The sequence below is a fragment of the Oncorhynchus mykiss genome, chromosome 9, assembly GCF_057628025.1.
Source record: "Oncorhynchus mykiss isolate SJ-2025 chromosome 9, ASM5762802v1, whole genome shotgun sequence".
Taxonomy (NCBI): domain Eukaryota; kingdom Metazoa; phylum Chordata; class Actinopteri; order Salmoniformes; family Salmonidae; genus Oncorhynchus; species Oncorhynchus mykiss.
This window is the reverse complement of record NC_143030.1, coordinates 22,158,301-22,183,186: the sequence shown is the minus strand read 5'-3', so window position 1 is coordinate 22,183,186 and position 24,886 is coordinate 22,158,301. Positions and strand designations below refer to the sequence as shown.

Here is a 24,886-nt window from a genome sequence, read left to right as displayed (position 1 = left end):
ATCTTAATAACCAGGAGTTAAATCTCTTTCCAATTCTCTCTACAATAGGAGAGAAATTTAAGTTGGCCCTTTCTGTCTGATCTTTGCTAACTGTAATAACAAGATATGTGATCACATCTTTTACAGGGATATTACATACTGAGTTACTGAGTCAACGCAAATAATTCACATTTCCTAATATTCAGAGATGATACATGTGTGAAGGCATTAATACACTCAATAGCTTTGACTTCATTATGATCTTTCAAAAAAAAATGGTGTCGTCAGCCAATTGTGAACATTTTCTCTTTGTCTTTTATTTTTATTTTATTTCACCTTTATTTAACCAGGTAGGCTAGTTGAGAACAAGTTCTCATTTGCAACTGTATCTGAATACCCCTAAAACAATCCTTATTTATATGAAGTGCCATAACTTGTGTGACCAATAAAATAAGGGGAAATTGGGCATCCTTGTTTCGTTCCACATCTAATCTTTGTGAAGTTCCATGGGACAATTTAACAGCGCTGTTAATATTATTGTAGTGTCTTAATTACACATTGAAAATAATGACCAAAACCAACATATCGAAGTCTCAAAAAGAAAATGTTAAACTGTATCAAATGCCTTGTAAATGTCTACACATAAAATAAAGCCATCTTCCATAATGTGCTCATTGTCAAGTCCAATACTAGTAGAATATTATTACATATATGTCTGCCCTTCATAAAACCAGACTGTGTATCGTCAATGATTTGGTCAAGACCTTTTTTTAAGTCTTTCTGGAAAGATGGATGCAAGTAGCTTTCCATCATTTTTCATTAATGTGATTGGTCTCCAATTTTCTAACATCATAGAATCTTTGTTTGATTATTACAGAAATTAGGCCTTATGTCATAGAAACACGCAGGACCCCTAAATAAATTGCCTCCTTAAAAACAAATTCAATAATATCCTCCTGAAAATATTTATAGATTTCACTGATAATGCCATGATTCCCTGGAGATGTGTTCTCTTTTAACTTGCTGCCTGTAAGTTATACCAGTAATGCCTTTCCTACTAGTGACATATCTGCCTTTCTAGACTCTGTCAAAGACTGTGCAAAATTCATAGATGAAGACTTCCAAAAGTCTTGTGAGGAAATTATTTCTATCAATGAAATAAAACAAGTCAAAATGAGGCTCAGTAGTGTGTGTGGCCTCCACGTATTGCATCACAGACTGTCCAGGAGTTGGCGGATGCTTTAGTCCAGGTCTGGGAGGAGATCCCTCAGGAGACCATCCGCTACCTCATCAGGAGCATGCCCAGGCATTATAGGGAGGTCATACAGGCACGTGGAGGCCACACACACTACTGAGCCTCATTTTGACTTGTTTTAAGGACATTACATCAAAGTTGGATCAGCCTGTAGTGTGGTTTTCCACTTTAATTTGGAGTTTGACTCCAAATCCAGACCTCCATGGGTTGATACATTTGATTTCCATTGATAATTTTTGTGTGATTTTGTTGTCAGCACATTCAACTATGTAAAGAAAAAAGTATTTAATAAGAATATTTCATTCATTCAGATCTAGGATGTGTTATTTTAGTGTTCCCTTTATTTTTTTTAAAAGTGTATATTGACTCATAAAAAAAAACATTCTTTATGGAAATAAATGTTTACATGTTTTATTTATTAATGACATTATGAATAGAAATGGAGTAGTTATGTCACATATGCAGTTATTGAAAATATATGGGAATATTTGCTCAATACAAATTTACAACCACCTGATTGCAGCACTACCACAAAAATGGAGGAGGCAAGTGGAAAAGGGAGAAGGTAGGGAACTTGTTTGCCTGCCATATATTGAAGATACAAATTGGCTGAAAGGAACTGGCATAAATAGAAAAATAAACCAGTTTCATCTGAGGACAAAAATGTTGATAGCTGCGCCATGCAGGTTGCAAACTAAATTGGGGGAGATTTTTAATGTACCAACTCCATGGCACATGGTTTATGAACTGGTACAAAGAAAAACTACACTTGACTCAATTCAATTTAAATGATTATATAAAATATTGCCACCAACAGAATGCTGTATATATGGGACATACAACAATCTCAGCTCTGTATATATTGTTGCGAAGAGACAGAATCAATAGATCACTTATTCTGGTATTTCCCCAATAAAGCTTGTTTCTGGTCACAGGTTCAGGAATGTGTGAAAGGCCGTATCTATTCACTGATGAAATCCTAGGCGGGACAGCACGAAATGAGACTCAGAGACGTGACTTCAACAAAAATAAGGAAACTGTATTGGGAGTTGTTCTTTCAACTATCTCAGGGATTGTACAAAAAAAGGCCAGGGTAATGTCTATCCAAACAAAAAAATAAAAAATAAACTAACAGTTTTTACCCAACGCCATTCCAACAGCTTGAGTGGAACCTATAACAGGGCAGCCTGTTGTCCTGGAATTAAACATAGTCTCCAGCTCATAATCACTCTCTCCCTTCTGCCCCTTCAGTCAGGTCCTTAAAAACTTCTTGATGCACCAATCCCTTTAGCGGGATCATTTTCATAAACACCCGCTGAATTGCAGCGAGCCAAATTCACTAAAAATATTTAATTTTCATGAAATCACAAGTGCAATATAGCAAAATACATCTTAGCTTGTTGTTAATCCACCTGGTGTGTCAGATTTCAAGACAGCTTTTCGGCGAAAGCATAACAAGCGTTTATGTAAGAACATCTCTCTCAGTAGACAAAATATTACAAACACTAGCAGCCAAGTAGATTGGTCACCAAAGTCAGAAAAGCAATAGATTAAAACGCTTACCTTTGATGATCTTCGGATGTTTGCACTCACGAGACTCCCAGTTACATCATAAATTTTCCTTTTGTTCTATAAAGATTATTTTTTATATCCAAAATACCTCCATTGGTATGGCGCGTTATGTTCAGAAATCCACAGGCTCGAGCGGTCACGACATCGCAGACAAAAATTCCAAATAGTATCCGTAATGTCCACTGAAACATGTCAAACATTTTTTATAATTAATCCTCAGGTTGTTTTTAAAATATATAATCGATAATATATCAACCGGGACTGTCGCTTTTTCAATATGAGAGGGCTGCCCCACTCTGTTGCGCAAGCAAAACTCTGCGAACACCCAGCTATCCACTGACGCGATGTTATCGTTCGCGCTCAATTTTTCTAAATAAAAGCCTGAATCTATGTATAAAGCCTGTTGACACCTTGAGGAAGCCATAGGAAAGGGAATCTGGTTGATATCCCTTTAAATGGAGGCAAGGCATCCAATGGAACAGAGAGCTTTTAGGAAAAACAGCACTTCCTGGTTTGATTTTCCTCAGTTTTTCGACTGCATTATCAGTGCTCTTATACTCACAGACAATATTTTGACAGTTTTGGAAACTTTAGAGTGTTTTCTATCCTAATCTGACAATTATATGCATATTCTAGTTTCTGGGCCTGAGAAATAGGCAGTTTCAAATGGGTACGTTTTTTTGCCAAAAACGAAAATCCTGCTCCCTACACTCAAGAATTAATAAGAGAACACAACCAATAATCAGTCAATTGGCCTCAGGTGAGCTCATCAGTAGTGGCTGTACTGCGGAGCTGTTCCAGGAGAGGGCGCAGTCGGACCACTTGATCCGGCTGATCCCTCACAAATGGTTAAAAAATCACTACGTGCACTTAAAATTAACCTTACAAATAGCAATGTTGGGCGATCTGAAAAGCCATAGCCAGTCAATAAATAATATAATAATACTCGTTGGAAAGGTTTTCATCTTTAGCTCACAATCTGTTGATAATATACGATTACAAAGATTCAAACATTTTGTAAAACATCACAGCCCAATTGAAAAACATATGGCACATGGAAACCAAACAAGGGCGGTCTATGGAGACAGGTGGGATGGGCTGAGAGTGGCTGAGGGTTGGGATTAAAGAGTTTGTTCGGCAATGTATTGTTGTTATATATAAAAGTACCATGTATGTCAAATGTATATGTTAAATGTGTGTGTAAAATGTACAGGTAAAATGTATGCATATGTAGCAAAAAAACGAAGATATTTGTCCTCCGAAGAGGGGGGGTGTTGGAGGGGTTAAAAAAATAAATAATAATAAAATAAAAAACAAGTTAACAGATTCAACATCATCACCACTGGCCTTTCAAATTCTGAGGTCACAAAGAATGCATCTAATTTCACTACTGCCAGAGAGACTAGGTCAGTAGCTTATACCACAGTGTTAATTGGTTGCTATCACAAGTCCCATCTGAAACTCTAGTAGCAGGCTGGTTTTTATATGTCTGCTAGGATCAGAGGGGGCTGGTCTGGTCTTTTCACAGTAAACAGAATAAGAAAGGACATCTCTTCCCCTTCGATTCATCTCTAGGTTTACTGGTAGTCTCCCTAGGCAGACGGGTTGCCTCCCACATGAGCAATGTGGCAACACACACAAGTGATGTTGCTTATGTGTTGCTTTAAGTCTGGGATTAAAGAGACTAGGGAACTGAGCTCTTAGAGCACTCAAAACACTGAAGTTGTGGTTCAATTGTGTTTTGATTGGTGAACGGGTTTAGGTACTTACAGAATGGGTCAACGATGGTTCATGTTCCGATCTGTTGTAACTGTTGTATGAAATTCATGTCAGTAACATTTTCTGCTACGATAACTTTGGCAGTTACTTAGATGTATTATTATATGAAATGACAGCTTTTATTCTCTTATTAATAACTTATCATCTGCTCTAGAGCTGAATATAAAGTTATTATTTAAAAAGCAAGCACACAATTCATGATTTATTTCACGTACAAATTCCAGGATGCACTGTATTGATTGTGATATAAAAGCATTAATGGTAATGAAAGTGCTTTTAACCCACACAATGTTTAGAACTTGTTGCGCCTTAACTGCTTGAACAGTTCCACATAACCATTTTCATTTTCAGTTTCCGGGTATGACATAAAAATAGCATACAGCATAAAAAAGAATGACTTCTCATCGAAGAACCACAAAAAAACATCTCAAAGTCTTCCTGCTTCTGAAGGTGATGGTGATGGTCAGGTCTACTCCGTGTCTCGAAGGGGTGGAGATGCAGAAAACAAGACTGGATACACAGTCAAATTCACACACGGATGGATGGGTCGACACACAGCTAATGAGAGCTAATGAGAGGTTCTCTCTGGCAACCAAATGTGTCTGTGTGGAGGGAGGAACCTGTGTGTGTGTGTGTGTGTGTGTGTGTGTGTGTGTGTGTGTGTGTGTGTGTGTGTGTGTGTGTGTGTGTGTGTGTGTGTGTGTGTGTGTGTGTGTGTGTGTGTGTGTGTGTGCGTGCGTGCGTGCGTGCGTGCATGTCACTCATGACATTGTTATACTGTCATAGAGTGACCTGGATCTGAGTCATCTCCCTAAACTCCTGCCTGCAGCCCACTGGGCACCTTGGATATAATATCATTGGTGTGTGTGTGTTTGTGTTTGTGTGTGCGCGCTTGTCATGTATGTGAGTGTGGAGATAATATCATTGGTCACAGCTGTGGTGTGTGTGTGTGTCACTGTCACTCATGACATTGTCATTGTATACTTCATAGAGTGACCTGGATCTCGGTAAACGTCTGCCTGCAGCCCTCTGGGCATCGTGTGTGTATGATGGATGAAATGAGACACTTGGAAATAAGTTGTTCATCTCATTGCAGAGTTTTGATGAGCCAGAGGACTATTATGTGTTGTATTGTTTGTTGACAGGGAGTTTTATATATACAGTGCATTCGGAAAGTATTCAAACCCCTTGACTTTTTCCACATTTTGTTACATTATTCTAAAATTGATTCAATGTATTGTTTTCTTATCAATCTACACACAATACCCCATAATGACAAATTGAAACCAGGTTTTTAGAAATTTTAGCAATTGTATTAAAAATAATATTTACAAAAATATTCAGGCCCTTTGCTATGAGACTTGAAATTGAGCTTAGGTGCATCCTGTTTCCATTGATCATCCTTGAGATGTTTCTACAACTTGACTGGAATCCACCTGTGGTAAATTAAATTGATTAGACATGATTTGGAACGGCACACACCTGTCTATATAAGGTCCCACAGTTGACAGTGCATGTCAGAGCAAAAACCAAGCCACGAGGTCGAAGGAATTGTCCGTAGCGCTCTGAGACAGGAGTGTGTCTAGACACATCTGGGGAAGCGTACCGAAACATTTCTGCAACATTGAAGGTCCCCAAGAACACAGTGGCCTCCATTCTTAAATGGAAGATGTTTGGAACCACCAAGTCTCTTCCTAGAGCTGGCCGCCCGGTCAAACTGAGCAATCGGGGGAGAAGGGTCTTGGGAGGGGAGGGGACCAAGAACCTGATGGTAACTCTGACATTGCTCTAGATTTCCTCTGTGGAGATGGGAGAACCTTCCAGAAGGACAACCATCTCTGCAGGAACTACACCAATCAGGCATTTATGGTTGAGTGGCCAGATGGAAGCCATTCCACAGTAAAAGGCACATGACAGTTCGTTTCGAGTTTGCCAAAAGGCACCTAAATATTCTCAGAGCATGAGAAACAAGATCTGGTCTGATGAAACCAAGATTGAACTCTTTGGTCTGAATGCCAAGCGTCACATCTGGAGGAAACCTGGCACCATCCCTACGGTGAAGCATGGTGGTGGCAGCATCATGCTTTTTAGCAGCATCATGTTTTTTAGCAGCATGGACTGGGAGACTTGTCAGGATTGAGGCAAAGATTAACAGGGCAAAGTCCAGCGAAATCCTTGATGAAAACCTGCTCTAGAGCACTCAGGACCTCTGACTGGGGCGAAGGTTCACCTTTCAACAGGACAATGACCCTAAGCACACAGGCAAGACAATGCAGGAGTGGCTTTGGGACAAGTCTCTGAATGTCCTTGAGTAGCCCAGCCAGAGCCTGGACTTGAACCTGATCAAACATCTCTTGAGAGACCTGAAAATAGCTGTGCAGCAATGCTCCTCATCCAATCTGACAGAGCTTGAGAGGATCTGCAGAGAAGAATGGGAGAAACTCCCCAAATCCAAGTGTGCCATCGACAGAGCCGTCACAACATTCAGCCAGCATGATAGATGTTAACAAAGAGCAAGATCAACCAATGACATTCCCATTTGTTAAGACTCCTACCGAAGGTGGCTTCCCTTCCTGTTCGGGTGGCGCTCGGCGGTCGTCATCACCGGCCTACTAGCTGCCACTGATCCCCTTTCCCCCTTTGCTGTTTATTAGTTGCATCTGTGTTTAGTTTAGGTTAATTGGTTGGGCTTTATTTACCAGCCGGCCCGCCTGCTGGTTGTGCTGGATTATTTTCAGTGTACGTGTGTACACGGCTGTAGGTCACAGTTGTCCGTGTGTTTGTATTTTGCTGGACTGTTTAAGTTCCTCTTGTTTGGGAAATTTGTTTGGGATGGCGTCATTTCACCGTTGTGGTGCATTAAAAGTAGCGCTACCCTGAACTCTCTGCTTTCTGCGCCTGATTTCTTCCTCCACTACACCCCGGGCATTACAGAATCTCGCACCCTTAAAGATTGGGTCAGCAGGAGCAGCTGCTAACCCCCTCCCATCGATGGAGGAACTTGTCCTCCACCATACCAGCTCTGGATCTCCCTTCTCCTCCCTCCCCCTCCGGCTCCAGTGCTCTCCGTCTTGCACTCCCGAGGGACTATGATGGAGGAGCGGCGGGGTGTCAGGGGTTCTTGCTCCAACTGGAACTGTACCTGGCGACCGTGAGGCCCACTCCCTCGGGAGCGGAGAGAGTGAGTGTCCTTGTCTCCTGCCTGACGGGTCATGCTCTGGAGTGGGCAAACGCGGTCTGGAATGGCCCAGACTCGGCGAAGGAGCACTACCCGGAATTCACCCATCGCTTTCGTGCCGTGTTTGATCACCCTCCAGAGGGCCGAGTGGCGGGTGTGCGACTGTTCCACCTTAGGCAGGAGAAGAGGAGCGCACAGGATTGCGCGTTGGAGTTCCGGATCTTGGCCGCTAGGGCTGGGTGGAACGACAGGGCCCTGATAGACCACTACCGGTGTAGTCTCCGGGAGGACGTCCGCAGGGAGCTAGCGTGTCGGGACACCGCTCTCTCCCTTGATGAACTCATCCACATGTCTATCCGGCTGGACAATCTGCTGGCTGCCCGCAGGCGTTCGGAGAGGGTCCTTTTCGTTCCACCACCCAGCGCCCCCGCTCTATGGAGTTAGGGGGGGCCATGCCGAGGGGTACCGGAGGAAGAGGCACACGGCCGATCGGTGCAGGGGGGGCCGTCTGGGAGTCGAGAGGGCAGGCAGAACGCTTCTCGGTCACGCCAGGTGAGTCAGCACCAAACTCACCCAGAACCCCCTGTTGGTCACATGTTTGTCTTGATTTTGTTTCTTGATTTCCCCCCCTCTTCCCAGCATAAGGCGCTAGTCGATTCAGGTGCAGCTGGGAACTTTATGGATAGCGGACTCGTCATTAAGCTGGGTGTTCGCTCATGCCGATAGATTCTCCCTTCCCCGTGCACTTCCTAGATAGCCAGCCATTAGGGTCAGAGAGGCCACGGAATCACTGGACATGGTGACGCAGGGGAATCATAGGGAGCGAATTAGTCTCTTCATTATCGATTCGTCTGCATTTCCAGTGGTGCTCGGGATTCCCTGGCTGGCTAGTCACAATCCTAAGATTTCGTGGAGACAGGGGGTTCTCCAGGGGTGGTCAGAGGAGTGTTCTGGAAGGTGTCTGGGAGTTTCCATCGGTGCCACGTTGGTGGAGAGTCCAGACCAGGGTTCCACGGTGTGCATCCCCCCCGAATATACCGATTTGGCAATCGCTTTCAGTAAGAAGAGAGCCACTAAATTACCACCTCATCGACAGGTAAACGCTGCGCTTTCCAAGAGTCACGTGTACCCATTGTCCCAGGAGCAGATGTTGGCTATGGAGACATATGTCACGGAATCTCTGGGGCAGGGGTACATTCGGCTCTCCGTCTCACCTGTCTCCTCAAGTTTCTTTTTTGTGAAGAAAAAGGAGGGAGGTCTGCGTCTGTGCATTGATTATAGAGGTCTAAATGCCACAGTGGGGTTTAGTTACCCACTACCTCTCATCGCTACAGCGGTGGAATCATTTCACGGAGCACGGGCGTGGTTGTCTATATCGATGATATTCTGATCTATTCCGCCACCTGTGCCGTGCATGTGTCTCTGGTACGCAAGGTGCTTGGTAGACTGCTGGAGCATGACCTATACGTCAAGGCTGAGAAGTTTGTGTTCTCCAAATGAGCCGTCTCCTTCCTGGGTTATCGCATTTCCACCTCGGGGGTGGTGATGGAGTGTGACCGCATTAAGGCTGTGCGTAATTGGCCGATTCCTACCACGGTGAAGGAGGTGCAGCGGTTTTTGGAGTTTGCCAATTACTACCGGAGGTTTATCCGGGGTTTTGGCCAGGGCGTTTGCGGTGGTCGGTAGAGGCGGACAGAGCCTTCAATAGGTTGAAGGCGCTGTTCATGGATGCACCTGTGTTGGCGCACCCGGACCCCTCTCTAGCATTCAAAGTGGAGGTGGACGCGTCCGAGGCTGGTGGGTGCCGTGCTATCACAGCACTCGGGTATGCCACCAAAACTCCGCCCCTGCGCTTTCTTTTCAAGGAAGCTCAGTCCGGCGGAGCGTAACTATGATGTGGGGGACCGGGAGTTGTTAGCTGTGGTCAAGGCCCTGAGGGTGTGGAGACACTGGCTTGAGGGGGCTAACCACCCCTATCTCATCTGGACCGACCACCAGAATCTGAAGTATATTCGGGCAGCTAGGAGACTGAATCCGCTTCAGGCAAGGTAGCCATGTTCTTCACCCGATTCAGGTTCACTCTGTCTTATAGACCAGGCTCCCTGAACATAAAGGCTGACGCTCTGTCCCGTCTCTATGACACGGAGGATCGGTCCACCGAGCCTACTCCCATCCTTCCAGCCTCGAGGCTGAAGGCACCAGTGGTATGGGAGGTGGACTCGGACATTGAGCGAGCGTTACGGGCGGAGCCTGCGCCTCCTCAGTGTCCGGCTGGGCCTAAGTACGTGCCGCTTGGTGTCCGGGACCAACTGATTTGGTGGGCTCACATCCTACCCTCCTCGGGTCATCCTGGGGTGACGAGGACAGTGCGTGTCCTCCGGGGGAAGTATTGGTGGCCGACCTTGGCTAGGGACGTTAGCGTTTATGTCTCTTCCTGTTCGGTGTGCGCCCAGAGTAAGGCTCCTAGGAACCTTCCTAGAGGGAAGTTACAACCCCTCCCCGTTCCACAACAGCCATGATCTCACTTATCAGTGGATTTCCTGACCGATCGCCCACCGTCTCAGAACACTACGGTTTTGGTGGTTGTGGATCGGTTTTCTAAGTCCTGCCGTCTCCTCCCGTTGACCGGTCTCCCTACAGCCCTACAGACTGCGAAGGCGTTATTTCCCTCTGTCTTCCGGCACTACGGGGGCCGGAGGACATCGTCTCTGATCGGGGTCCCCAGTTCACGTCCCGGGTATGGAGGGCGTTCATGGAGCGTCTGGGGGTCTCGGTCAGCCTGACCTCCGGTTATCACCCCGAGAGTAGTGGGCAGGTGGAGAGAGTGAACCAGGAGGTGGGTAGGTTTCTGCGGTCGTATTGCCAGGACCGGCCCAGGGAGTGGTCTAGGTACGTCCCTTGGCCCAAAACTCACTCTGTCACTCCCCGACGAACCTATCACCGTTTCAGTGTGTGTTGGGCTACCAGCCGGTCCTGGCACCTTGGCATCCGAGTCGGACGAGGCTCCTGCGGTAGAGGAGTGGGTGCAGCGCTCCAAGGAGACCTGGAGGGCCGGCAGGAATTGCGCAAACAAGTCAGTGGACGGCAGAAGAGGAGTGCTGACCGCCAACGCAGTGGGGCCCCCTGCTTCCTGCGCCTGACTTCTTCCTCCACTAGACCCCGGGCGTTACACCATTCTTGCTCTTTTTCAACTAAATGGTTTATTTCACCATAGATCTGTCAGACCCATGTGGCAAAGTCATTATAGCTGTCACTATTCTTGACCTGTGAAACCTAGTGTCTAGTCACCACAGCTGACCCTTCAGGCCGGGATGACATTCCCCCTGTTCCCCCAGATCACGCTTAAAGGGGAAACCTGCAGTTCACACAATAACAAAGAGGCCACCAGACCGCTCTTTTTGGTAAAAAGCTGAGGGATAGCACTAGAGAAATGTAACTACTCTCAAATTCATAGAAAGAGCTATGGATGCAAGGACAGAAGTTTTAACCGTGTTTTAAAACTATACAATGTTTTTTTTACAATTGGATTGATTACAAACAATGGCATGCTTATATTTTGTGTTCTGATGGAGTGTGACAGTTGAACTAAGCTCCTGCTGCGTTAATAAGTGATATTCTTCAAGATTCAATTGGTATAACGTTATAGCATTCATTTCAAAGTCCAAAGATGGATGTAGCAATTGCTGATTAACCCCTTTAAATTAATCAGATCAGCACTACCACTTTGAGACACTTTTTGAATAGGTGCCCTGGTCCATAATAGTCATTCATGGTCCCTCAGATGGGGTTTTGTAACTTTGGTTCTTGCATAATGTAACAACTGACTGGGCACTGATTGGTAGAAGGCTCAGTCAGCTGTTACAAGCTCTCTTTTACAGGTTTGGCAGGGGTAAGCCGTCATTGTATAAAAAATACCTCTTAACTAGGACTGGACATTGAGGCCGTTTTTCTGAAATTATGTCACTTCACTTGCAAATGTGAATACCTGCATTTTCACATTTCTATATAGCCTACTAATGGATCTAAAAAAAAAAACATGCAAAGTGTACATTGTTTTTCTTCCACAAATATTTATTTCATATGAATATGAATGTGGTCTGCACATTTATAAACGTGATTTGATAATTTTCATAGACTACCCCTGGACTCAATTAAATCACAATTAGGATGGGAATGTAGAGGTCCACAAAATTAGCTTGCCATTTGAGCCAGTAATTTGGGTAACATAACTGACAGGCAGTATCGCCAATAGAGATGCCTAAAATAGATATTTGGCTCAATTATTGGATGAAACACAGACCGGCCTCTAACTGTTGAACCAATGAAAAATATCTATATTTGATTTGCGGTCATGTTGACCAATGATAAGTCAGTATGCTATTTTGGGTGTATCTTTCAAGAATGCGGGGTGGGCTTATCGAGATCATTCAGTACCTCACTGATGTACTCTGTCGGCGTGCGTTTGAGGGACGGGTGGTTGGAGTATTAGGAGTTGTCGGGCGATAGTGCACCACAAACGCTTAGTTCGGGAGGATACTTTTTTTTGCTAAAATATACTTAAAAAACAACAAAAGGAATCCCAGCGATGACTTAATACAGTAACTTCTCCGACTGCTGCATGTATACGCCTGTTTTGGCATCCCGCAAGTGACGGAATCAAGGTGTCGGTGATAGCTAGCTGCTTGCTAACATCTTCCTTTCACATAGCATCATTAGCTTTGAAGCACATTGCAACTAGACCGCCGCGGGCCCCCTCAACGCAGGACAGCACCTTGCTAGTGCCGTTGCACGCTAGCTAACAAAGGTATCGTCGATAGTTTGCTAACGTTAGCTAGGTAGTGAGCTAACGTGAAGTTGACCGCTGGAGACGCTAACGTTAGCTATTCGTTGATCCCATAATCAACACCCAACTCCCCGATCCCTTCACCCCTCTCCCTCCACCTCCCGAAACACTGGAAATCCACAAGCGGCCGGAGAGCGGCGACGGGCCAGCGGCAGAAAAGCTGGGGGTGGTACCGGAACCGCACGGAGTCGTAGCGGCTCAATCAGAGAAGCACAGTCTTGCGGACCTACCGACGACTATGGACGGGCTGGCGGTGGAGGTTCGCGGTTCGAACGGGGCCTTCTACAAGGTAAATTAAATAGTGCAGTGATTAACGTTAGCTAAGGATGCACAACTGGTAAATAATTGCAAATATTGATGTCGACAGAGTTTTGTTCTAACTAGCTAGCAAATACCAACTAGCGTTGGTAACGTTAACTAACTAGCTGGCAGATTTGGTTAGCAGCATCATTCATTGAGAGTAGGCCCAAAAAATGTTAAGATCGCTATTCCTAGATTTTTTTTTTGTTCATCAGGTCACCGTTGGCCATTGTGGAGCACGCTTGTTGTGGCCTGGTTTTGGTCAATTCCAAATGTCAATTTTACACTTTGTTGGCTGTCTTGAGCTAGTCAGCTAACCATCTTCTCGGGGCACTCCTTTCTTTGGTAGGAGTTGCTAGCTAATCACTCACATTTGCTAGCGAGAATAAGGGCGGTGGAAGGATGGACAATCTAAAATGTTATGAGATCTCGACCTGTTTGTTTACTGTCCCGGGTGAGACATAGCAAAGTAAGTAGCCTAACTGACGTAATGTATTTGATTCGTCTTTCTAAGCAGGTACCTACCATAAAGCTGTCAAATTATTTCCACTTTCTCACATGGTTCCCTAAGTTTTTTTTTTCTAACAATTTCTCGTTCAAACGAGGAGGCTGAGTCAGCCTACGTTAGTACAGTGAATCCAATTATTTACATTGAAAGTCAGTCATATCATGGCTGTTTCCAAACATCACACTACAGTGACAACCAAATTAGGTGACTCAACATAAGGGAGTCATTGCATTCATTTTCATTATGAGGATGTCAGTTATTTTATTCAGTGATTCAAGTTGAGTCAAATTACTACATTTAACGTCAGTAAGGCAGAAGTCCCTGTGCAAATGCTTGCTGCTCTTTTAGTTAAACAGACAGTTTGTGTACTGGCAGACAGTTGAATAGGCCCTAGTGATTTGCTAATGGTTGAATGGCTCAGTTGAGCCTGCCTGACAGTAACTGAAGAACTGAAGCAGGTGTTGGTGGAACAGGTGATCCTAATCTCAGCACTCTTCCAGTCCAAATTCTCATTCACTCTGTCCTGATTTTTCTCTAGCTCTGCTCTCCCCTTGTGGTTTAAACCCCTCAAACTCTGGACCTCGAAGCCAGTTCCACTGCATTTTTTTATTGTTTCCATCTAATTAGGGATGGATTTAGACCTTGGACACCAGGTGGGGGCAATTAATTATCAGGTAGAACAGAACCAACTGGTTCAGGATCTCATAGGGTAAGAGTTTAATACCCCTGGTTTGGACTATATTTATTCTCCTCCTCCCTCACACCTGTTCTGTTAACTTTGTGTGCTTTTGTCTCTACCGCCTGAACGTATACAATCCATTCACCTTTACAGTGCCTTTAGAAAGTATTCACACCGTTTCACATTTTGTTGCCTTACAGCCTTCATTTAAAATGTATTACATTTAGATTTTTTTGGGGGGGAGGGGGGTAACTGGCCTGCCCTGTGATGTCAGACTGGAATTATGTTTTTGAAAATGTTTACCTATTCATTCAAATGAAAAGCTGAAGTGTCAATGTGTTCAATCCCTTTGTTATGCTAGCCTAAATAAGTTCAGGAGTGAAAATGTGCATAACAAGTCACATAATAAGTTGCATGGACTCTCTATGTGCATTAAGTGTTTTAACATGATTTTTGAATTACCCCATCTCTGTACTCCACACATACAATTATCTGTAAGATCCCTAAGTCGAGTAGTGAATATCAAACACAGATTCAACCACAAAGACTTGGAAGTTTTTCCAATGCCTTGCAAAGAAGGGCACCATTGATAGATGGGTACAAAAAAACCCACATTGAATATACCTTCGAGCATGGTGAAGTTCATTACGCTTTGGATGGTGTATCAATACATCCAGTGACTACAAATATACAGGCGTCGTTCCTAACTGTTGCCGGAGAGGAATGAGGGTTACGCCGGGATTTCACCATGAGGCCAATGGTGACTTTAAAACAGTTACGAAGTTTAATGGCTGTGATATGATAGCACTGAGGATAGTTCAACAACATTCTAGTACTCTACATACTAACCTAATTGACAGAGTGAAAAGGAAGCCTGTATAGAATAAAGTAATGTGGCAAAGCAATTTACTTTTTCGCTTGAATACAAAGTGTTATGTTTGGGGCATATCCAACACATTACTGAGTATCACCACTAATTTCCAGCATAGTGCTGTCTGCATCATGTTGTGGGCATGCTTGTAATAGTTAAGGACTGGAGTTTTTCAGGATAAAAAAATGGAATGGAGCTAAGCACAGGGAAAATCCTATTGGGGAAACCTGTTTGTCTGCTTTCCATCAGACAATGGGAGATTAATTCACCTTTCAGCAGGACAATAGCCTAAAACACAAGGTCAAATCAACACTGAAGTTGATTAGCAAGAAGACAGTGAATGTCTGAGTGGCCAAGTTAGATTTGACTTAAATCTACATGAAAGACCTGAAAAAGGTTGTCTAGGAATGATAAAAAAAATATAAATAAATAACAATGGGCAAATATTTGCACAATCCAGGTGTGGAAAGCTCTTGGACTTAACCAGAGAGTCTCAACTGTAAACTGCTTCAAAGTATTGACTCGGTTGTAAATAAGATTTGTGTTCTAATTTTTTACTTTTTTTTTTTTACCCCTTTTTCTCTCCAATTTCGTGGTATCCAATTGTTAGTAGCTACTATCTTGTCTCATTGCTACAACTCCCGTACGGGCTCGGGATAGACGAAGGTTGAAAGTCATGCATCCTCCGATACACAACCCAACCAAGCCGCACTGCTTCTTAACAGCGCGCATCCAACCCGGAAGCCAGCCGCACCAATGTGTCGGAGGAAACACCATGCACCTGGCAACCTTGGTTAGCGCGCACTGTGCCCGGCCCGCCACAGGAGTCACTGGTGCGTGATGAGACAAGGATTTCCCTACCAGCCAAACCCTCCCTAACCCGGACGATGCTAGGCCAATTGTGCGTTGCTCCACGGACCTCCCGGTTGCGGCCGGTTTCGACAGAGCCTGGGTCTCTGGTGGCACAGCTGGCGATGCAGTACAGCGCCCTTAACCACTGCGCCACCCGGGAGGCCAACAATTGTGGTGAGAAAAAAAATCTCACTTTGTCCTTATGCGTTATTTTGTGTAGATGAGTGAGAGTCAATTTTTATCCATTTTGAATTCGGCGAGAACACATGTTGATTTTAAATCAAGGGCTATGAATACTTTCTGTAGGCACTGTACTAATCTCCTCGCACTCTTGTTCATATCAAGCACACAAGTGCGTTTTCGACATCCCTGAATTTATCTAGGAAACCTGTGAGAGCAGCACCTTTGACTGATATTGTATATCTAAAGAAGTCAAAAGTTTGGACAGCCCTACTCATTCAATTGTTTTTCTTTGTTTTTACTGTTCTCTACATTGTAGAATAATAGTTAAGACATCAAAACTATGAAATAACACATTTGGAATCATGTAGTAACCCAAAAAGTTAAATATATTTGACCTTCAAAGTAGCCACCTGTTGCCTTTGACAGCTTTATTTACTCATGGCATTCTCTCAACCAGCTTCATGAGGTAGTCACCTGGAATGCATTTCAATTAACAGGTGTGCCTCGTTAAGTTTGTGGAATTTATTTTCTTAATGCATTTGAGCCAATCAGTTGTCTTGTGACAAGTTGAGGGGGTAGTAGTACAGAATATAGCCCTATTTGGTAAAATACCAAGTCCATATAATGGCAAGAACAGCTCAAATAAGCAAAGATAAATGACAGTCCATCGTTACGATAAGACATGAAGGTCAGCCAATCTGTAAAATGTCAAGAACTTTGAAAGTTTTATAAAAGTGCAGTCGCAAAAACCAACAAGTGCTATAATGAACCTGCCTCTCATGAGGACTGCCACAGGAATGGAAGACCCAGAGTTATCTCTGCTGCAGAGGATACGTTTATTAGTTACGAGCTTCAGAAATTGCAACCCAAATAAATGCTTCAGATTTCAAGTAACAGACATCTCAAAATCAACTGTTCAGAGGAGATTGCGTAAATCAGGCGTTCATGGTTGAATTGCTGCAAAGAAACCCACTTCTAAAGGACACCAATAAGAAGAGACTTGCTTGGGCTAAGAAACACGAGTGATGGACATTAGACCGGTGGAAATCTGTCCTTTTGGTCTGAGTCCAAATTTGCGATTTTTGGTTACAACTGCTTTGTCTTTGTGAGATGCAGGGTAAATGGACGGATGCTCTCCGCACGTGTAGTTCCCACCCTGAAGCATGGAGGAGGTTGTGTTATGGTGTGGGGCTGCTTTGCTGGTGACTCGAGGTGATTTATTTCGAATTCAAGGCACACGTAACCAGTATGGCTACCACAGCATTCTGCAGTGATACGGCATCCCATCTGGTTTTTCAACAGGATAATGACCCAAAACACCTCCAGTTTGAGTAAGGGCTATTTTACAGAGAGAGCGATGGAGTGCTGCATCAGATGACCTGGCCTCCCCAATCCCCCGACCTCAACCAAATTGAAATGGTTTGAGATGATTTGAACCGCAGCATGAAGGAAAAGCAGCCAAAAAAATGCTCAGTATACGTGGGAACTCCTTCAAGACTGTTGGAAAAGCTTTCCTCGTGAAGCTGGTTGAGAGAATGCCAAGAGTAAACAAAGCTGTCATCAAGGCAAAGGGTGGCTACTTTGAATAATAAAACATCAATATCTTTTGATTTAAAATTAGATTGTTTACTACCTGATTCCATATGCGTTATTTCGTCGTTAAGTCTTCACTTATTCTACAATGTAGAAAATAGTAAAATTAAAGAGTAACCCTTGAATGAGCAGGCATGTCCAAACTTTTGACTGGTTATGTAATAATGTATTTATTGGGGTGGCAGGTAGCCTAGTGGTTAGTGCTTTGGGCCAGTAGCCGAAAGGTTGTTAGATTCAATCCCCCAGCTGACAAGGTCAAAATCTGTCAAGGCCGTCACTGCAAATAAGAATTTATTCCTTTAATGACTTGTCTAGCTAAATAAAAAAATTACATACACTATGGTTAAGTTTGGGGTCACTTGGAAATGTCCCTTAAAAAAAACACACTTGTCCATTTAAAATAACATCAAATTGATCAGAAATACAGTGTAGACATTAATGTTGTAAATGACTATTGTAGCTGTAAATGGCATTATTTTTTAAATGGAATTTCTACATAGGCGTACACAGGCTCATTTATCAGCAACCATCACTCCTGTGTTCCAGTGGCACGTTGTTTTAGCTAATCCAAGTTCATCATTTTTAAAGGCTAATTGATCATTAGAAAACCCTTTTTGCAATTGTTAGCACAGCTGAAAACTGTTCTGATAAAAGAAGCAATAGAACTGTCCTTTCGACTAGCTGAGTATCTGGCGCATCAGCATTTGTGGTTTCGATTACAGGCTCAAAATGTCCAGAAACACATCAGTCTATTATTATTATTGTTCTGAGAATATCGGTGAACCTCTCGGTATCAGACGATATTCGCTAAAAATGCCAACATCTGTGTCGGCCGATGTACAAAACCGATGTCAAAGCTGACTTGCATACCTAAATAATGTAGGTATATGACGTAATGACGCCAGTTAACACTACCAAGTGCGCTATTTTTCCGATCATGTCCTACCGGAGTTACACAGTAATAGCGTCACTGCTATTAGCTTCATGACATACATACTATGGTATTCTGTTTAGGTCTTTGCGTGTCAAAAAAGAGACAGTAGCTCTGTCAAAGCTGTACAAAAGTCAGCAAACACTGGCCACGAACGATGTGTTTACAATTCCGCGTTGGTAATAAAGCATGATTTGTTTGACCGCAACTTCCGGGGTAGCTTGCTTTAGCTTGGTACCTAGCTAGCACCAATACAACCAGCCTGAAAACAATGACCAGTAAAAACTGCAGTCATTTTCATTATTCTTAGCAATGTTTTAGGAATCTGTGTGAGTAAGTATTGGCTAGGTTGCCACTTGTTGTTCACCTATTGAAATTGAACTTCAGTTCATGAAAATTAATATCTAGCCAGCTACCTAACCCTGTTGCCCAAAGCTAACGTTATAAGTAGCCAGCTAGCTTCATGTGGCTAGTGAGGCTCGGCCATGGCAGAACACTGACATTCCTGTCTTGCAGGACATCACGCCCAGAACAAACAGTATAGCTGATGGCATTGTCATGCTGGAGGGGGCATGTCAGGATGATCCTGCAGGAAGGGTACCACGTGAGGGAGGAGGATGTCTTCCCTGTAACGCACAGCGTTGAGATTGCCTGCAATGACGTCAAGCTCAGTCTGATGCTGTTACACACCACCCCAGACCATGATGGACCCTCCACCTCCAAATCGATCCCACTCCAGAGTACAGGCTAGAGGTCGACCGATGAATCGGAATGGCCGATTAATTAGGGCCGATTTCAAGTTTTCATAATCGGAAATCGTTATTTTTGTGCGCCGATTTGCCTGTTATTTTTTTGACCTTTATTTAACTAGGCAAGTCAGTTAAGAACACATTCTTATTTTCAATGACGCCCTAGGAACGGTGGGTTAACTGCCTTGTTCAGGGGCAGAAAGACATATTTTCACCTTGTCAGTTCGGGGGATCCAATCTTGCAAGCTTAGTTAACTAGTCCAACGCAATAACGACCTGCCTCTCTCTCGTTGCACTCCACAAGGAGACTGCCTGTTACGCAAATGCAGTAAGCCAAGGTAAGTTGCTAGCTAGCATTAAACTTACCTTATAAAAACAATCCCAATCACTTGTTAACTACACATGGTTGATATTACAAGATATTATCTAGCGTGTCCTGGGTTGCATATAATCTGACTGAGCATACACGTATCTAAGTATCTGACTGAGCGGTGGTAGGCAGAAGCAGGCGCGTAAACATTCATTCAAACAGCACTTTTGTGCGTTTTGTCAGCAGCTCTTCGTTGTGCGTCAAGCATTGCGCTGTTTATGACTTCAAGCCTATCTACTCCCGAGATGAGGCTGGTGTAACCAAAGTGAAATAGCTAGCTAATTAGCGCATGTTAATAGCGTTTCAAGCGTCACTCGCTCTGAGCCTTCTAGTAGTTGTTCCCCTTGCTCTGCATGGGTAACGCTGCTTCGATGGTGGCTGTCGTCGTTGTGTTGCTGGTTCGAGCCTAGGGAGGAGCGAGGAGAGGGACGGAAGCTATACTGTTACACTGGCAATACTAAAGTGCCTATAAGAACATCCAATAGTCAAAGGTTAATGAAATACATATGGTATAGAGAGAAATAGTACTATAATAACTACAACCTAAAACTTCTTACCTGGGAATATTGAAGACTCATGTTAAAAGGAACCACCAGCTTTCATATGTTCTCATGTTCTGGGCAAGGAACTGAAACGTTAGCTTTCTTACATAGCACATATTGCACTTTTACTTTCTTCTCCAACACTTTGTTTTTGCATTATTTAAACCAAATTGAACATGTTTCATTATTTACTTGAGGCTAAATTGATTTTATTGATGTATTATATTAAGTTAAAATAAGTGTTCATTCAGTATTGTTGTAATTGTCATTATTACAAATAATTAAAAAATTGTCAGATTTAATCAGTATCTGCTTTTTTGGTCCTCCAATAATCGGTATCTGCGTTGAAAAATCATAATCGGTCGACCTCTAGTACAGGCCTCGGTCTAACGCTCGTTCTTTAGACGATAAACGCAAATCCGACCTCGTTTGTCTTATGTTTTCATAACTGTGACCTTAATTCCCTACCATCTGTAAGCTGTTAGTGTCTTAACTCACCCATCCCGTTAGCGGGATCATTTTCGTCAACATCCGCTGAATTGCAGAGCGCCAAATTCAAATTAAATTACTAAAAATATTTAATATTTATGAAATCACAAGTGCAATATAGCAAAACACAGCTTAGCTAGTTGTTAATCCACCTGGCGTGTCAGATTTCCAAAAAGCTTTTCGGCGAAAGCATACCAAGCGTTTATGTAAGTACATCTCTCTCAGCAGACAAAACATTACAAACAGCTAGCAGCCAAGTAGATTGGTCACGAAAGTCAGAAAAGTAGTAAAGTGAATCGCTTACCTTTGATCTTCGGATGTTTGCACTCAGACTCCCAGTTACACAATAAATGTTCCTTTTGTTCCATAAAGATTATTTTTATATCCAAAATACCTCAATTTGTCAGTTGTGTGAACTGCAGGTTTCCCCTTTAACCTCTTGCGACGAGCAATCCTGTATCCGGGAGTGTAATCATAGCCTCAAATGCATTAGCATAACGCAGCGGACATAAATACCCCTAGAAACTTTTCCTATTCATGAAAATCGCAAATGAAATAAATATATTCAAACACAAGCTTAGCCTTTTAACAACACTGTCATCTCAGATTTTCAAAATATACGTTACAGCCAACGCTAGACAAGCATTTGTGTAAGTTTATCATGGCATAATGCTATGCTAGCTCTGCTGGCAGCAGGAAACATTTTCACGAAAATAAGAAAAGCAACCAAATTAAATTTACCTTTGAAGAACTTCAGATGCTTTCACTCAGGAGACTCCCAGTTAGATAGCAAATGTTCCTTTTTTTCCCAAAATATTATTTTTGTAGGTGAAATAGCTCTCGTTTCTTCATCATGCTTGGCTGAGAAATCGACCGTAAAATGCTACAACTATAACGCCAAACTTTTTTCAAAAGTTGCTCCATAATATCGATAAACACGGCAATGTTGTTTAGGATCCATCCTCAAGGTGTTTTTAACATATATATATTCAATAATATATCCATCGAGGCAATTGGTTTCTCATAAGAAGCGATTTAAAAAATGTCTACCTCCAGTATTTTACGTGAGATTTTCTGCGGGAGACACCATGTGACCACGTGCTATATATGGTCCCTTACAGCCATTCTTCAATGGAAATGCCTAAAAATATGTCACAATGCTGTAGACATCTTGGGGAATACGTGGAAAACGTAAGCTCATTCACAGCCATATAAGGAGTCATTGGCATGAGGCGGTTTAAAAAAATGTGTCACTTCCTGGTTGGATTTTTATCTGGGTTTTGCCTGTAACATCAGTTCTGTGGCACTCACAGATAATATCTTTGCAGTTTTGGAAACGTCAGTGTTTTCTTTCCAAAGCTGTCAAGTATATGCATAGTCGAGCATCTTTTCGTGACAAAATATCTTGTTTAAAACGGGAAAAAAATGTCATCCAAAATGCATAACTGGTTAAGCGTGATCTGGGGGACCAGGGGGAATGTCGTCCCGGCCTGAGGGGTCAGCTGTGGTGACTAGACACTAGGTTTCACAGGTCAAGAATAGTGACCGCTATAATGATTTTGCCACATGGGTCTGACAGATCTATAGTGACATAAACCATTTAGTTGAAAAAGAGCAAGAATGGGAATGTCTTTGGTTGATCTTGCTCTTTGTTAACATCTATCATGCTGGCTGAATGTTGTGACGGCTCTGTCAATGGCACACTTGGATTTGGGGAGTTTCTCCCATTCTTCTCTGCAGATCCTCTCAAGCTCTGTCAGATTGGATGGGGAGCATTGCTGCACAGCTATATCAGTTATGTTATACTCAGACAATATTTTGACAGTTTTGGTAACTTTAGAGTTTTCTATCCTAATCTGACAATTATGTGCATATTCTAGATTCTGGGCCTGAGAAATAGGCAGTTTCATTTGGGTACGTTTTTCATCCAAGCATCAAAATACTTTCCAATATTCAAGTGACTTGGAGATTTGCTGGTATTTGTGGTCTTGTGTCCAATATTAAAACAGACAAAATACCTTCCTTACACAGGTGCTTACAGAGACGTTGTCCTATACCAGGGTTGTGTAGAGTAGACCTGGCACCCCCACGCCAGAGTGGTCCGTCTTTGGGCATGTGGGGAGTTATCCTAGTGCTGCACATGGCCGGAGAAGGAGTGACCTCACTGTACCACCAGGAATGACACTCTAACCTCTGTGCACTTATGCCAAAAGGCATGCCTGACCTTTGACCTGGTAGTAAAATTAACACCATTCATTAGAACTACTTCAGTAAGCCATGTATTGGAATATACTATGCCCGTCTCCTTTCATCAAACAAGGCAGCTATCCAAAGTGTTTTACTTTCTTCTTCTCCCCCCCCCTCTGGTAACTACTAGCTAGCTCGTCTCTGTGGCACTAGCCTGCAGTTTGAGTGACAGCAACACAGACAGTGGCAGTTTGAATTGCACTGTCACAACACAATCTGGCGTCCCTCTGGCTCATTGGCCGTCTCTCTCTGAGGCCGTCTCTCTCTGCCTAAAAGTGGCAGCAGTGGAACTGAAGTTATTGTTAGATTGTGTAGTATAAGGGAATCTGATGCTATCACTTGTAAGGCCTTTGAGTATGTATAACGCCTGCGCTGCCTCTCGAAACCTTAGGTTTCCTTTCCAGCAGGTGAAGCTCTGACAATCACTCTCCCTCTCAGGCCCTAGTGCCACTGCCAGCGACCTCTTGGCCCCATATAAGGCAGTGTAACACTGAGCACCATGGCAACCTCCCTCCACTACTCCCAACTGTCACCCTTACGGGGAGTTAATGGCACAGTGTGACAGATCTGTGGAGGGCTGACTGATGGATGGGGGACAGATTTGGAGGAGGAGTCTCTTGTAATGGCTGTTGATCCAGTATCACTTAACTTTCTCCAGTGGGGAAGGTCGTGTTGTGCACTTTTGATCTGCGTGCACGCTTGTGCAGTCGGACCTAGGGTTGTGACGGTCATGGAATTGTGGATAGCTGCTAGCCAAATTACTGCGGTCGCCGTAGTAACCGTTCGAACAGCAACACATTTTTACTCCCGTTTTCTCCTCTGCTCCTGACTGCATGTCCTGCAATACAAATCGAATGTATAATACGGGCGTCCTCATTCAAGTCAGAGACTATAATGAGTGGACTGGCGACCATTGCAAGTTTACGCATGGGAGCAAAACAAGAGGTAAAAGGATGTGTAACCTTCAATGTGCCGTGATTTGTTGATTCAACTCGACTAACATGACAAACACTCCATTGCGTGAGCCACTTCGGTCAACATTTGCATAAACATTCTACATTTTTGCAAGGCGCAACAATGTTTCCTCACATTGAGTCCATGTTACTGTAGAAAAGGACTCGACTGCATGAATGCCCCGCCGCCCCCTCTTCAGTCAGCCATTTGTTCCACTGATTTTATTTTCAGGACTTTTCATCCATAACCGTGCCAGCCCTAGAGACCTGTTTTTACCCTCTGACATGCATATGCATCAACCTTTTCTCCTCTTTTTCAGGGGTTCATCAAAGATGTCCATGAAGACTCACTCACAATAGTATTTGAAAACAAGTAAGTTGTTATTTACACTCGTGACGTGTAGTAGCTCCTCTATTTGTGAGTTACTGAGTCACAGGTTTATTCTAGTTAGACACACACACCAGTCTACCCACGCTGCTCGAGTCATCGATCTCCTTGTTTTACTTTCTTCCTGAAATCCCCATTTCAGCACCACCTGTGCTCGGGACACGGCTGTCCACAAAACCATTTATAGTAGCTCCTACCCCCCCCCCCCCCCCCCCCATTCCGCTTCCTCTAGTTGACTCTGTCCGTCTGTGGTGTCCCTAAATATAGTCCTCTGAGGTATACAGGCAGGCGTACTGGACAGTGGCCCCTGACATTCTTGGGATGGTTCTGCTGTTCCCACCCCCCCCCCCTCGCCTTGTGGAGGAGTAGCTGTTTGTGAGATACTACATGACTGCTTGAAACCTGTGCTTTCTATGAGTGCCTGCTTTGGCACTTTGATACTTTTTAAAAAGAATGTCTTCATATTTTCACCAATATCCTCAACCTGTGTACAGTTCAACCCTATTTTATGTGAATGCTAGCCTATATTAAAATGATCATGAACCCCCTCACTTAGTGAGCATAAGTATCTTTCTGTGAATTTGTGAACGAAGCTGCAGTCCATTGAGCTGTTATTAGGCCGAGC

At 43.5% G+C, this 24,886-nt stretch overlaps 1 protein-coding gene across 8 annotated transcripts in view; it reads left to right on the top strand.

Moving 5' to 3' along the window:
• The first annotated feature begins 12,166 nt into the window (after positions 1-12,166).
• LOC110531672 (FMR1 autosomal homolog 1) overlaps positions 12,167-24,886 on the top strand; it is a 29,769-nt gene continuing 17,049 nt past the window's right edge. For 2 of the 8 annotated variants that reach the window (XM_036987510.2, XM_036987507.2), the window contains exons 1-2: positions 12,167-12,895; positions 24,194-24,246. In XM_036987510.2, the coding sequence (XP_036843405.1) occupies positions 12,845-12,895; positions 24,194-24,246 (104 nt within the window). In that variant the 5' untranslated portion in view covers positions 12,167-12,844. Of the gene's footprint in view, positions 12,896-23,444; positions 23,866-24,193; positions 24,247-24,886 lie in introns of those variants that run through there. The other 6 variants (XM_036987511.2, XM_036987509.2, XM_090183732.1 and 3 more) reach the window with 5 other exon arrangements.